The sequence below is a fragment of the Lepisma saccharinum genome, chromosome 1, assembly GCF_977018435.1.
Source record: "Lepisma saccharinum chromosome 1, izLepSacc3.1, whole genome shotgun sequence".
NCBI classification, from domain to species: domain Eukaryota; kingdom Metazoa; phylum Arthropoda; class Insecta; order Zygentoma; family Lepismatidae; genus Lepisma; species Lepisma saccharinum.
The window spans coordinates 47113564-47129478 of NC_139229.1; the positions used below are offsets into that span (position 1 = coordinate 47113564).

Below are 15915 nucleotides of genomic sequence, written 5' to 3' on the forward strand. Positions count from 1 at the left end.
TTTTGGAGCCCACATGATTCCCAGGCTCTGTAAAAGTTATCAGTAAAGTTTAAATCAATAGTTTTGATACTGATACTGACTTGGTCCTATTTTTATTTTTTTTAATTTTCTAGAAGAAAAGCACTTACTACTAGTAAGGTTTTGAATTTTGTTAGGCTAATCTTAATTTATTTTCCTGTAGTTTACGGTTATTACAAGCATAAGAAAACAGTTTTTTCTTTGTGACGTTTCAGGAGAACACACGCTCCTTTCATCAGACATTTATTTTCATTTTGACTAAAGATACATACAAAATGAAAATAAATGTCTGATGAAAGGAGCGTGTGTTCTCCTGAAACGTCACAAAGAAAAAACTGTTTTCTTATGCTTGTAATAACCGTAAACTACAGGAAAATAATTGTATCATGCAAGCAATGCGTACATACAAGAAAAACTAATCTTAATTTACCGGTATTAGTTTTGTACATTAGAAGAGAGAGGAATTTTGTTCAGCAGAGATTTATTTACATGCACGTGAAAATTCTGAGATATGTACTATGTTTTTGTGAAATGTCTCTTTAAAATTCATAATTCATAATGAATGAAATTGCACGAATTTCATCCTGGATGTAATTCTAAGGCTGTGTCCGAAAGGTCAACAAAGCAGGCTTGAAGGATGGACTTGTCAGAAGTGACATCACCTAGTGCAGTTTCAAAGCACCAATTAAACAAGCATTTGAGCCAGCATGAAATCATGGAAATCGAAAATCGGCCAGTTTGTTGGTTGTAGTTCTTCTATTGTGTGGAAATGTAAATACCAGAACTTTTTTAAACTGCTACGTGATTTCTATGGTGAAAACTAAGTGTTTATAACGTGGGAAAAACAATGTGTTCTTAGTTTTATCTTTAGACCATATTAGGTGCTACAGTCAAAGTATAATTCAAAAGATTTTAGCTTCCAGTCCAAGACTTTGAGACTGAACTGCACAACCATTTACGAAGTGCATGTTGTTTCACTCGCTCTCGGCCCCTGACTTTTGCTTATAAAAATCAAACTATTGGACATAATGTAATGTAATTTGCTACAGACATACCTTGGTGTATGAGAAGCATGGTGACGTCACAGCAAGTGTTGCAAGTAGTCTCAAAATTGACTATTTTCACTTTGTAGGGAGGTTGCAAATGTTGCACATCAGTAAAACAATATGATTTTTTTGGCAGCTCGTTGACATGTGCTTGTGGAAACTCCCATTTCCTGCACCATTGCTTCTGGCAGTTTTGGATGGCCTCCTACATGCACATCCAACGATGTTCCTGTTTCCAGTTTCTTCACCAAATATTGAATGGAAGCCTTTGCAGGCAGTTTCCGGATCCCAAACTATCCAATAAATTGTCGCTGGCATGCCTTTACGGACTCCGTTTTGGCATTTAATGGCAGAATCGCCCAGATGCACATGCATGCCTATGCAAGGACTAGAAGACATCACCATCTCCAATAATGTCAGCATGCTTCTCATACCCCAAGGGATATCCGTAGCAAATTTCATTACATTATGACCAATAGTTTGATTTTTATATGCGAAAATTAGGGGCAAGTGAAACACCCTGCATGCTCACTTCAAGTATGGTCTTGCATCTTTCGGACATGGCCTAACATAGTTTGCACTGCTGCAATGCAATTTCCATTCTGTTATTACTGGAACTATGAAAGAAATATAGAGTATAAATCTATTTTATTCTCAGTACTAAGATTTAAATAACAACAGTAACAGTAGGACTTAAATTTATGCAAGACGGAAGAGGAAAGCACCAAATCGCTGGTTTCAGTTAAATCAAAATTTGATTTTTTCACAGCAGATTGAACCCTGGATCTATATCACTCTTATGCTTGCATGATGTGAAGGTGTCGAACCTGACCTGCCATCAAATTGAAATATATGACATCATGTTGAATTTTATGTATTTTTCTTGTGAAAGCAAAAATTTTTGAAAACTAGTGGCAATTTTAGGGTATACAAATATGAAAATTAGGTAGATTTCTCAAAATAAGAACCATTCTTGCAAGAAAATGTCATCCTCACACTGCCTCAGTGCCATTTATAGTTCTTTATTGGCCAATTCTAATCAAGTACTGGTTAATCTCTCCTGGTTAGGCCCTCCTCTACACAATTTCAGTTAAAACTTTTAGGTCAAGTAATGTCAGATGGTTGGTTAGGTTATACTTTCTATACATTTTCCACACTTCAATATCGCCTTTTTAAATCATGTATGGCCCCCTTTCAAAGCCATTTTTCCTCAATGGAGGCCTCTTTGTATACAAAGACTTGAGGCGGTATCAATCGCCTCCATCCCCCCTCAAGCCCCCTTTCTCTTAAATCTAGCCCTGTTCCTTGTACAACTTTCAAGTATTATGATATATCCTAAAAGCCGTGGGGGTCCAGTTGGTAGGGCGTGTGACTGCTATGGGGAAGACCCATGTTCGATTCCCAGGGTGGGTGATCTAAGGTCAGAATCTTTCCAGCCTTGTTCCCGCATAAAGCGGCTCTTGGACTCACCCAGCCTCAAGTCAGTAGGTACCTGGGGGCAACACTAGGGGGTAAAGGCAGCCAGAGTACGGTGCTGATCACATCACCTTCAAAGTGGTCGAGATGGAGAAGGTGTGCGGCCCTACCCCCACATCCCCTAAATGTGCCTTCATGGCAGGGTGCTATATGCACGGGGAACTTTCCCTTTACTTTACCTTCATGATATCCTGCTTTGCTGTGGGGTTTTCTTTACACTAATATATTTTCTAGGCAAATATTAGAATGACATTATGTGGGATGTGAAATTTGCTTCATTTAGAAATAAATTATATTTGTCCATAAAAGTAGTTATTTATCTCAAATATTTACAAGAATTGATGAAAATATTTACTATATATCTAATGTTTTTTTAAATATACTTTTAGCAATGTTTTGAGGAACTTGGATGGATTTCAGAAGTTTCTTCATGGTAAGAATGCTTACTTCATAGTGGATGCCATTTTATCAGTCCCAGATGTAGGTATTCGTCCAAAGCCATCTGAAATACATAATCTTATTGTCCAATGTGTGAGAGATTTCTTGTTCAAGTAAGTTCAATTGCTCATGTACAGTTCATTTTCATTGAAACATATCTTATGCCTTATGATTTATTACAATAGTAAATATATATAAACAATTCATGTTTTTTTTTGGTATTTTTAGCACACACTATTTGTTTTATATACAGTGTTTTGATGGTAACTAACAGTACGTACTATGATGCTCCCAGGCCACAAAGCTACACTACGGGTTTGAGAACTGTAAGATGCGGCCATCTACCATTTACTCAATTTGGTTCTTATGTTAAGTACTTAATTTTTCAAATGGGTGCAGGCCATGGCAAAGGGCTCTGCGGGCCACCTGTGGCCCATGGTCCATGTAATGGGTTTGTTACAACCCAGAAGTGCCTGTAAGTGTATTTCATCATCTGATATAGACTGATATAGTTGAAACATTGTGTGAAAAATGGTTTGTGCTAGAAATACTATGAGTGAAATTTTACAGATATTGATTAAGTACTCACACAAAATTTAACGATAACCAATATTCTACTAATCTGATATATAATTACAGATATTTCATGAAGACTCCTAATGATTTATTCACCTTCTTAGTTAATATACAACGACTGATCAATAAATAAGGTAACAAAGCCCATAAAAACTACTGAAACAATGAGGAATGATACCCATGTGCCATGTGAATGCAGGTGGAAATTGCAAATATAGAATGATATTTGAAATTGTGCACTTTCCTGGACTGTAGGCTTGCACAGATTATAATAATTATTTTCAATTACATTTTGGCTATTCAGCTATTGCCAACATCCCCACTGCATCGTGTATAAACTGGACTCTATGAGACATGACAATATTTTTGAAGCACCTTTTACTTAAAGTTAAGAGAGGAATTCATGAATAGCATATAGAAACAATTGACAAAATGTAATTTACATTATGCCTTACCAATTTTACAGATATTTGTCTTAAATTTTTGTAATTTTTTTTTTGTTACATTAATTATCTGTTCCTGAATTCAAATTTTCAGTTTTCACAGTTAAACTTCCTTCTGTGAAGGACAGTTCAAATCTCTCTTGGGCAAATACTTTTCTTTTTAAATATATTTTCTCCAATTTTCTCTACATCTGAGTAAAGGAGAGAGATTTGGATGGTTTCTTGCAAATTTCTGGCTTACAATAATAAATATGTACTATTGTATACACTAAAGCCCTGATTTTATGTTCCAGGATTGTGTATTTTCCACATTATACATTAAATCTTCATGGTCCAAATAAACCAACATTCAATAAATTTTTTCCACATTCTACAGTTTACCCTATATTATTTTTTTTCATTCTGGTTCTCTGGAAAATGTAAATTCGAGGTTCCAGTGTATGCAAATTTGTCACTATTTCATTGAGATCTGCTACTAGGTGAAATACAGTGGAACCTGTATTTGACATTTTTCTGCCATATAATGAAAGTAATGAGCCAAGTGATAGTACTCAAAGTCAGAAACCACTATTTTGTTCTACCTAAGGTAATACATAATTTGGATCTTCTTGTTACTTTTCCACATAATATCCAGATCGTTCAACACATTTGTGTCACCGTAACGACAGCTGGAAAATGCCACTCTTGTGGAAGTCCGTTTCGGCACGATGTAACCACTGGCGAATCTCATCCTTCACCATGGCACCCATCTTGAACAAATATTTTGGTAACCAAGGATCTTTATGATGTCCTGTATAGCACTGTTGTATAGCACTGTGTCCAGTGTTCAGATAATGTGCAATTTCTCGTACAATTATCCTGCTGTCACTTTGTATAAACTCGTCAATCCGATCCGTATTGTTGCGCATGGAAGCTGTTTTTGGTCTGCCACTACAAGGCTTATCGACAATGTCTGGGTTTCCATCTCTAAAATGTTTCACCCATCTTTTCATTGTACTGTAACCAATTCAGGCTTCTTCATAGAAGTTCTGTAAACATCGATGAATTTCTGCATCTCCAATGTTTTCACTAACATGAAATTCCACGACAACACGTTGACGAAACAAACTGTCTGCGGACGCCATTTTTCTCCTACCGACAGCACTGATAGCGAAAGTGCATATGCAGAATGTGGTTCATGCAGTGGACAACAGATGGCTGTACCTGCCATACATGTGGCTTCAACCGAAATGGTCAAGGCCTGAGAATAATCTAACAAGGCTAAGACTTTCAGTACGTGACTTGTACATTCAATCTTGATGGCCCCAACATTTTTGTGCATTTTTCCACCTTGGTCCCCAGTGTAATTATGTGTTGTTTAATATTTATAAATATTTCACCACATTTACCATTCCTCAGAATATGAATACATTAACACCCCAAATTACATAATACGTGACTTACGTACATTTGCAGTTATGTAATAACTGTACATAGCTGTCACAAGACATTTTTTTTATTTGAAAAGTGTGATTTCAGTTTGTTTTTATATTTTTGTATATATTTTTCATACTTTTATAGTTTATATCCGAGTAAATGCTGCTGCATGATGTTTCATTTTTAAAATAACAAATAATATAAATTTTGCAGTTTCTTACGAAGTTACACTTAAGCAATTTACAAATTCGACTTAAGTAAAATTCAATAAATACGGGGAAACTAGTACTCACTTATCTGCGAAACTGTTTTTTACTTCTTTGTTCTATTAATTTCAGTGGCCACTGCCACCATCCTTGTTCAACATGTACCAACGAGGATGCTGGCAGTGGGCACTGAAATTAATAGAACAAAGAAGAAAAGAGCAGTTTCGCGGATAAAGTTAGTACTAGTTTCTCCATATTTATCTACTACCGCATTTCTCTTCTAATTATGAAGTAAAATTCAAGTTACATAAAGGTTTACGGAATGCATTACTTACGTAACTCGGGGGGAGGGGGGTTACTGTATTTGCAATTGTTAACTTAATATTATTTTGAAAGTTTTACTGTTAATATAATTGTAGGTTCAAAAGTTTCCGTCGATGGTTGGATGGGTCATGTATTTGTTGTCCTCTCCAAAGAACAGAAACTGATGAAAAGTTTGTGTATTCAATTTTTGATGAGATCTCTCAGATTCCATCAGTGACAGACTTCATATTGTTAGTTCAGGACACTGCTCACAGACTTATAAGAGATGTTGGAACATATCTTCACAGGTAATTGTAGATAATAGATAATTAATGTACATAGATAATTAATTTCATAGATACAATATGTCAGTATGTTGTAGTAAAGAATTACTTTTTTTTCTCTTTTAACTGTTAAGACTGTTAGAGGAGAAACTATTTCTCCTTTTATTACTCTATTTGATGAAATCATAATAAGATATATCACTGCTTGCATTATTAAAATACTATTTAATGTACTTCATGTTGATTGTCTTATTTAGTTTCTACCGCACTTGATTTTGTGAAATTTTATGGCCGCAAACTCCCTCAGCAGCCTGTTGGCAAGCTCCACACCCTACACTGGAACCCTGCGCTACTGAAGCAGTATGTGGTGAAGGGTGAAATCCTGTTGAAGTTATGGCCCCCCAATCCACAAGAAAGACTTCTTTTTGCAGCTTTTTGGCTTCTCAAAAATATCCGAGCCCAGCCGAAAGCAGACACTACTAGCAGAAAGCATTTAAGTGTTAACACAATCTCGAAGATGAACATTTTAGTTAAGAAACACAGAATTATTGAAATAAATCATTATAACCATTCCAAATTCCACATAGACAAACTTTAAAGCTTTAAAGTTTCACAATGTGTAAAACGTGTCAATAATGTCGATGTTCAGTGGTTGGAATTAAGACAAACATTGTGTCCCCAGCACTAGGGAGCATTGGAATTTAAACTACAGCTGGCTGTTGTCTGCTCACTCATCTTAAATTACAATGCTAGCGTTGACAACTACCAAATAATTTACATGATATTTATCATGAGTTTGCATACAAACAAATTTAATAAACTAATGGTTTTTGGATAAAACATGAAAGTAAAGAAAACAATAAAACTCTCTTCTGAAGCCTGCAAATAGCAAAAAAGTTAAGTCTTAAATGTTATCAAACTCGAAATACTAATTTTATTAATGAGATACATTATTAAAAAAATGAACAGATGTATTTTCCTGTTGAAATGACATATGATTCCAAAGCTTAATTTAATTTTAAGCTTCAAGTCAGTTCTTTTACTCTCTTATGAACAATAATTTCTACAACGAGGTTGGCATCACTTTTCTGTTAGTTTTGGAGCTTTTTGGAATATCTTCCAGTTGTGTGTAAAGAACGCATGGTTGAAGTGAGTGTTCTGTTTTGTTTGTTGTGTTGCGGATTTACCAAAACAAACATGGATATTTCAAATTGTATGCGGGAAGCTGTAAGAAGTAGCAAGTATTTTATGATATTGATAACATGACCAAGAATTTTGAAATAAGAAACCTCGCCATTGAGAAAGGAGTTGAGGGATACATTATTATTATTATTATTATTATTATTACTACGTATTATTGTTATTGTTATTAATTGAAATGCTGTTCCTCTCCTAGGAAAATTGGGGCAAATGGCTGTATTATTTATTTACCCCCCTCCTTTTTTGGAGTACTGCATTTCTTGCCATTTTTCTTAAGACCACTGGGTTACATAAATTATATAAAAATGGAATTGCAAATAATCAACCAAGTTTATCTATATCACATCCCTGTGTAATTTTATTGAAAACAGTGTTTAATATATAATTAGAAAATATGTAATAGAGATACTAAGTATATTCAAATAATGTGTAATTGCAATATAAAATGACAAACCTTTTTGTAAAATTATGATTTTACAATGGGAAATTTTATAGGTGACATTTATTATTTCTTCAAATACGAGGGTGGTTTGAAAAGTTCTCGGAATGGAATAGAAAGAAACGACTTACAACAGTGATTTTTTTTTATTTTTCAATGTAGTCTCCCTGTACACTAATGCACTTGGTCCAGTGATGTTCCAATGCCTTTATCCCATCTCGAAAATTAGATTCCTCCATCCACCGAGGAAACTTTTGAGTTTGGGGAAAAGATGGAAGTCTGAGGGAGCCAAATCAGGCGAATAAGGTGGATGTGGCAATAATTCGTAACCAAGTTCATAAATTTTTGCCATGGCAACGACACTTGTGTGAGGGTGCGCATTGTCCTGATGCAAGATGATTTTCTTTCTTGCCAAACCTGGCCTCTTTTCCCGTATCTTATGCTTTAGTTGGTCGAGGAGATTAGCGTAGTATTGTCCCGTAATTGTTTGATCAGTGGGAAGATAATCGATCAACAGAATCCCTTTCGCATCCCAAAACACTGACGCCATTACCTTTCCGGCCGACCGTATTGCCTTTGCTTTCTTTGGTGGTGGTGAATCAACATGTTTCCACTGCTTTGACTGTTGTTTTGTCTCTGGGGTATAGTAGTGGACCCATGTTTCATCTGTCGTCACAAACCGGCACAAAAAATCTGTTTGGTTTCTCTTAAAACGAGTCAAACATTGTTCGGAAATGTCCACTCTGATGCGTTTATGGTCCTGTGTTAAAAGTGGCGGCACCCATCTTGCAGATAATTTTCTCATATCCAATTCAACTGTTAAAATGTGATACGCCCATTCGGATGACATTCCTATAGCTTCAGCAATTTCACGCACTTTCAGTCGGCGATCCTCCATGACCAATTTATGCACTTTTTCAATAATTTCTGGGGTAGTAGCTCATTTTGGGCGACCACTACGTGGATCATCTTCTAAGCTGTCCCGACCAAATTTAAACTCATTTGTCCACTTTGCAACAGTTGAATATGAAGGAGCAGAGTCCCCCAGTGTGTTCAGAAAATCGGCATGAATTTCCTTTGCTTTCATACCTTTCTTTACGAAGTAGTTAATCACCGCTCGAATCTCGATTTTTTCCATCTTCACAGAGCACTGCACGGGAACAACTACAAAGTGACGTCCGCACCACAGATCTCTACCCAGAACACTGACGCGCTACGTGTTTATTAATAAAGGATGGCCTATTACTATGCGGGAACCTCGTTGTCCTAGCACTGACATCTGGTGGTGATTCTGAGAACTTTTCAAACCTCCCTCGTATGATGTGTAAAATCCACTGTTTCGTAAATATTATTTCAATTACCAAGCTTTCCTTGAATTGTAGCACATTTGATTTCCCCTTTCTGGTGATATTTTCAGGCATGTACTGTAGTTATTACAAAATTGTGTGGAATTATGAATAAGATTATGGTAAGATTAGATTATCTTTCTGCATGCACCCACTAAAATTTACACAAATTAAACTAAATATCTTGTTTACTGACACAGCTGAATTCTCTTCTTATGCAATAATTTCTCACATCTTTGGCAAAAAATTACTTTATATACCTATCAATTTCTATGACTCACTGTCACTATTCATAGAAGGCTGTGGATTGACATTCAATAAATGTCATAATGAAGTACAACAAAGTACCATATTTACGCGTGTATAGTGCGCGTGCATATATAATGTGCATCTTGGTTTTTGATGGGTAAAAGTGACAAAAATTATATCCCGTATATAATGTGCAGTACAATCCAGTTTCAAGAAATGGCTTTCTTAGTTGTAGGTCATAAAGCTGTTGCTATGCCGATCAACAGAGAATGACATCATACCGATTCAATGAGTCACCTGTTGCTATGTGGACCAAGAGGAAACTATCCTCTTGTGTAAGCAATAAGTCTCCAACCCATGCCACCTCCCCCTCTCCCTCCATTGTGTTTAGCATCCCAAAGCTTTCACCCTTTAACCACCTTATTTATTCTGTAATAGTAGAAAGAGAGATCAAAATTACGGTATGGATTTGCAGTGCTCAGGAAGTTATTTTCTATTATTTCTCACCCAACAAATACTGCTGATGTGCATCCCATGTCACGGAAGGTGCATGATCGAATTCCACCAGAGTTGCACTGCTTTTCTTGGTGTCGCAGAACATTACATTACAAAGTGAAAAATCGTGTGAAATGGCCTTTAAACTTTTATTTTTTGTTTTGCTAATTCCTTCTTTATTTTTTTCTAAAAGAATTTCACAATGTCTCATTACTTTTTTTTTCCATGACTAATGTAACATTTATACGAGGCACATTCAACACCTTCCAAATAGCAGTTAGCAGCACAAGATTTCTTCCATTAAGGAATTTACACTCCCCATGTATGTCATATTATTTGGCCAGTAATACATTTTAATTTTTATTATCTTTTTCCTTATGTTTTTTTTCATCCAAAGCACCATAAAAATTAGATCGTTCTTTCATTTTGTGATGAACTTATTTGAATCGCATTTCACATTAGCCTCGTTATCTTGAATGGAATACTGTTTCCATATTCAGAAACTGCAGGATTTAAGCTTTACAACAATATATAATGATAGGGTTCCGTAAACATGAAAAATCAATGCAAGTGTCCAAAAATCATGAAATGACCCTATACGGTTTCATATTGGCTGTCTGAATTATTCCATGAATAATACGAACCACAGTTTTTGGGGGCAAAAATTTTGGAAAAAAGTTTGCATTATACATGAGTAAATACGGTATATGGCCATTTTTGGCCATAGTTGTGTTTTTTTAAAATTAGGCATGTTCTCTATTTGTCACTTATATCTATGTTGATATTATTTTGTTATGTGTTTATAATTTTATTTAAAATCAGTTGCTTCTGGCTCATTGGTTGAACATGTTAAGTGGTTAACTTATGATCTCACCAATGAAGTTCCCAGGTTCGGACCCTGACATGAGTATGGGTGTTCTTTGTGACTGTCCTTTCGTCGATTTAATTTAATCATCATCATTGTAATTAGCTAAAAATGGCTTAAAAATTACACTAAATAACAAATATATAAAATACAAGTACTTATTTCTCTTGTAGTATACAGTTATTACAAGCACAAAAACACAGTTTTTCGTTGTGATGCTTCAGCAGAACACATGCTCCCTTCATCAGACATTTATTTTTCAATGGTACATTGTTGTAATATAGCAACTTAACTGTGAAAGAAGCAGTTTTTAATTATTTTTTTTCGACAAAAAAATTTTGATCACTTTTTTTTTAAAAAACTATGAATTCCAAATATCATCAGGCAATTCAAAATCATCATTGCTTTCACAGACATTCTTGATGTTGTCTGTTACATTCAATTTTAAAGGTGGTGCCTACTCCACTTGTGAAAATGAAAACTCCATAATCTCCTGAAACGTCGCAATGAAAAACTGTGTTTTTGTGCTTGTAATAACCGTAGACTACAAGAGAAATAATTCTACAAAGCAAGCAATGTGCACATACAAGGAAAATTACATCATATACACCTGCAGTGTTTATTTTCCCCATTTTTATTCTTCTCTCATTGAATGATGCTTTATTTTTTGCTCGTTCTTTCTCTCTGTTGTGTAATCGATCTTTTCATATCCGTAATTCATCAAGTTCCATATTTTTTCTGTTTATTTGTTCTTTGTAATGAAGAGAACACAATCTACATATTCTATGTAGTTAAATTTCTTGTAATGAAACCTTTTTACTATTGTAAATTATTTGATATCCAGAAAGCGAATCTAAATAGCAATGTGTTCTCCCTTCCTTGAAAATTATGTTATCTTAATTGGAATGAACATGACTGCGTATTGGACACAGTTGTCTCACCTATGGTCACTTGCTGCAAGGGTTGGAACCCTTCGATGTCAGTTTTGTAATGATCTTGTTGAATGTGTTGATCTAGCTTTCCTCTGGCAGACATTTAATCTTCCCAGCTGTTTGTCAGCCCTATTGGGAGATGACAAAAGTGTTTTGTCAAGTGTTTTTAGCTTTTTGCGAAGAGCTGGTCTCTTCCATTGTCTGTGAGGAAGTTCTTGGTTAATTCTTACTTTTGAATGTGTTACTTTTGTCTTGTGCAGGTCTCTTTACAACCTTGCACTTTTAAATTTTTCGCACGGGGCTTTTTACACTTTTTATTTAAAAATTTCAATAAGAATTTTAGATAAGGGGATATTTCCCCTTATGTATTGAAGGGTGCAAAATGGCCTAAAGTGCCAACGCACCCAAAAATTTTATCTCAATCAATCAATTAAATACATTTCTAAATATATGTAATTTGTTTTCAAAGGTAAAACTCTTCTGGTTAACTACATTTTTGAAGGAGCTGAGTATTATTTACATTCTGAACTAATGTTGTGTCCTTTTTTTTAATCAGATTTGGTAGCATCAGTAAATTTGATATCTGTAATCTAGGGATTCTGAGTTCAATTCCCGGTTGAAGCACAGTGGTGCAGATCCAATTCTAAGCTTGAAGTCCAGTTTCAGTTAGCTTATGTGAGCATAAATTGAACAGAACAAAGTTTTTGCATCTCTATATGTTTTATTAAACAGGGTAAATCTGTTATGTTTTTCTATTGTGTGTCACGTGATATTCACACCACGCAAACCCTCTTTTTAGGTGGAGGAAATATCGCAGTCTCTGGACTTTTAATAAGACAATTACATGTGAGAAGTTTGCAGCAAAGAACCCAACTGTTGTTGCTTATGATGAAAAACTCCTGTTCTATTCAAGAGTTATAACAGAACTTGATGAAAGTGCAAAATATGATGATGTTCATTGCGTAAGGTAATTTCAAGTGTTTAGTCTGCATTATTTTTATCTTTGCTATTTGCATTTCTTTGCTCCATTACAAGTTTATAAAGAATATGCTCACTGTTATGTGTATGGGGTTTAAGTATGTGAGATAAATCATGGTTGCTAGTATATTTTTTCAAGCTCAAAGAAAAATAAACAAGTCTTGAATTGATTCTAATTCTTAATAAAGGAAATATTTTGACCAATCTAAGATTGCAAATGTTATAATCTGTGTATACGAGGGGAGAGGTTTTAAGCCTCACAGGAAAAGGGTGTTTGAGCTACAGTTTCTCATTATGATTTCTCTACATAATCACTCAATCTCTATAATCCCCCCCCCCCACTTATGCATTCTGTGCTGCAATTTGTTCACAGTCATTTGGTAGAATGATTTGTCCTGAGTCTCATACCACTGAATGACCACCTTCGTCCGTGTGGAAGTGACGTCCTCGAAGTGAATTCTTCATAGCAGGGAAAAGATGAAAATCTGACGAGGGCAGGTCGGGGGAATAAGGTAGATGGGGAAGTGTGGTGAAGCCACACTTGAACAAATCAGCCTGTGTTGTGAGGCCTTGCCGACAGAGGTACCGAATCACGGCCCTGTCGGCCACTCTCTTCTCTGACTTTTCATTAATTTTCAACCTGACAAAAAATAGGCACTTCTTCCATGTGAGGCTCAAAACTTTTCACTCTCCCCTCGTAAGTCTACATATTCATATACAGAATTGTCTGGAATTTATTTGAAAATATTTAAAGTACCCGGAAGAGTATGGGAATTTATTTTGGCAAAATGTATAGCAACCCTCATCTCTATAAGTAGCTTCTAATTTGGTGCAAAATTCTGACATTTTGTTATTCTTGTATTAGAATATGAAGGTGTAATATGTAACCTGGATTTGTAAATTAAAGGTCAAAATACTCGTACAAGGGCAAGTTAAATGAAAGTGAGCCAAGCTGTTTTATATGGGAAAACAAGTACATTTATTGTTAAATGTTACAGAAAGAGAACCATACACATACATAAATTTTCTTTCTACACGGCGATGTCATTAATACTGCAACAGAGATCGCCATGAATCAATGTGCAATTGTGTCTGGTGTTATGGCATGATGGCTTTTGTCTAGGTGTTGGGTCATCTCTGCAGCTACAGCTGACATGTCCTTGCTGTAAACGTTTACACCATTGTTTCACAGTGGTCAGCAACATGCAATGATCGCCGTATATTTCAGACATGCAGCAATAAATCTCATGTTGTGACACACCTTCGGCAGTTAAAAATCTCACCACACCATGCTGTTTCTCTTTTGGGGCCTTGTGGGATGGACTACTGTTTAACATGCACCAACTATACATAGTCTGGCCATGCTGTTACAAACTTTGGGCTTGGACTGTACATCCAGTAGTCAGGCTCATGAACCAAGCTTGTGCTGAAGTTCACTCCTAACCATTGTGTTTTCAGCTGTGAAAGAGCAAGCGTGTATCTTCTTGTGCTTAGCATGGAGTGGGGCAAATATGAAAACAGAGTAGCCGTAATTGCTCTGCTATGGTTGGGAAGTCACTCACTGAGATTTTCCAGCCCCTAAAAATCCAGAAGATCAACAAAGGTTTGTGTATCAGACAATCCAGAGATTCACTGATACTGGTAGCATGAAAGATCGCCCAAGAGTTGGTCGACTTCACACCCTATGACAGCTGCAGCTGTTAAAGCAGTGGTAGCCCGCATCTGCCGAAATCCCATCCAAAGCAAGTGATAATGGCACAGGAGCTAAACATTTCACAACAGTCAGTGTTCAGGGTACTTAATGAAGACCTTGGAATTGGAGCTTACCAGTGGAGTACAGAAAATTTCCTGGCAACACAAGTGCAGAAGCAGAGGGAACTGAAATTGAGATGGCTCCTGCAGTGGTACGTTGCCAATGGGCATTGCAGGATTCTCTTCACTGATAGGAAATTGTTCACCACTGAATGAAGTTTTAACCGCCAAAATGAAAGGGTGTATGCTTCAAACTTTCGAGAAGTTTGTGAGAGAGTTCCCAAAAATCAGAGATGCCACCAGTCCTCCTCAGTCATGGTTTGGTGGGGGGGGGGGGGGGTAAGAGTTCCACCAGGCCTCGTTTTTTAGAAAAGGCCTTAAATGCCATGCGAAAGTGAATGTGGAAAGTGTCCTGGACCCTCTCATGACACTATTGAACCAAACAATGTTTCACAATGAATCCCAGATGTTCAAGAAATATTCTGCCCCAGCTCATAAGGCAAGGATGACACGACTGTTACTGGAGACCAGTGTACTCGATTTCATCTCCACTTTTGATTGGCCATCTGATAGCCATGATCTCAGTACCTTGGACTACAAACTGTGCCAAGAGCTAGAGGGGACTGTCTGCAAGAAGAGGCATCCTATAATCGAAAGTTAAAGCGCTCCTTGATAGCAGCAGGGGTGGACTTTCCCATCAAGACCATGCGTGCTGCAATAGATGCTTGGCCAGGGAGACTTCAAGTCTGTGTGATGGCAAAAAGTGGGCATTTTGAAAATTGATTGGTGCTATTTGCGTGTAATATATGTAAGTATAACATACTAAAAGAATATTTAAAAATCTGAAACCATATTCAATTTATTCACAAAATTGTGTGTAACAGTATTTATGGCCAGACTAGGTAGAATGAAAGCCTAAGGGCTGCTGCAGTCTGCCCACCTAATGCCATGTGCCTGAACGAAACCATTCACTCCAGGGGAAGGTAGACTTACTTTCAGTTGACTTGGCCTCATATATGCCCTATCATTTTCTGACACAGAACCTATTGCAGCCACCAGGTTAACGTTAATCTGGTGGCTCTCCCACCCTTACAGGAACTTTTCAAGTGTGTGCTTGTCAAACTTGCTGCAATGGGGGAAAAAGATGTGCTCGAGAACTAATTGTCATAGGGAGATGAAATATTTTATTCCCCCCGGAATGACAGGGCTTATTTTCCACTTTAAGTGCTGATATAATGTTATTGAACTGGCTTTAGTGAGAATTTAACATGGAATGAAAGTTGTCTGTATTTTTATCTTTCAAAATGCAAGGGCCTTGCGTTTCCTAATGGCAGCCCTGAACATTAGAATTGGTAAATTTTAAATTGGAACTAGACAGTACCAGCAAAAGTTTTCATGTTGCACCATTTGTTATAATAATAATGAAAATAAGCAAGAGAAGGAATAAGTCTGT

At 36.3% G+C, this 15915-nt stretch overlaps 1 protein-coding gene across 2 annotated transcripts in view; it reads left to right on the top strand.

The window, feature by feature from the left end:
- The window catches only part of Dhc98D (Dynein heavy chain at 89D), a 519777-nt gene that overhangs the window by 112998 nt on the left and 390864 nt on the right, over positions 1 to 15915 (top strand). For both annotated transcript variants that reach the window (XM_083131330.1, XM_083131320.1), the window contains 3 exons: positions 2930 to 3091; positions 6039 to 6230; positions 12532 to 12699. In XM_083131330.1, coding sequence (XP_082987456.1) covers positions 2930 to 3091; positions 6039 to 6230; positions 12532 to 12699 — 522 coding nt within the window. The remainder of the gene's footprint in view (positions 1 to 2929; positions 3092 to 6038; positions 6231 to 12531; positions 12700 to 15915) is intronic.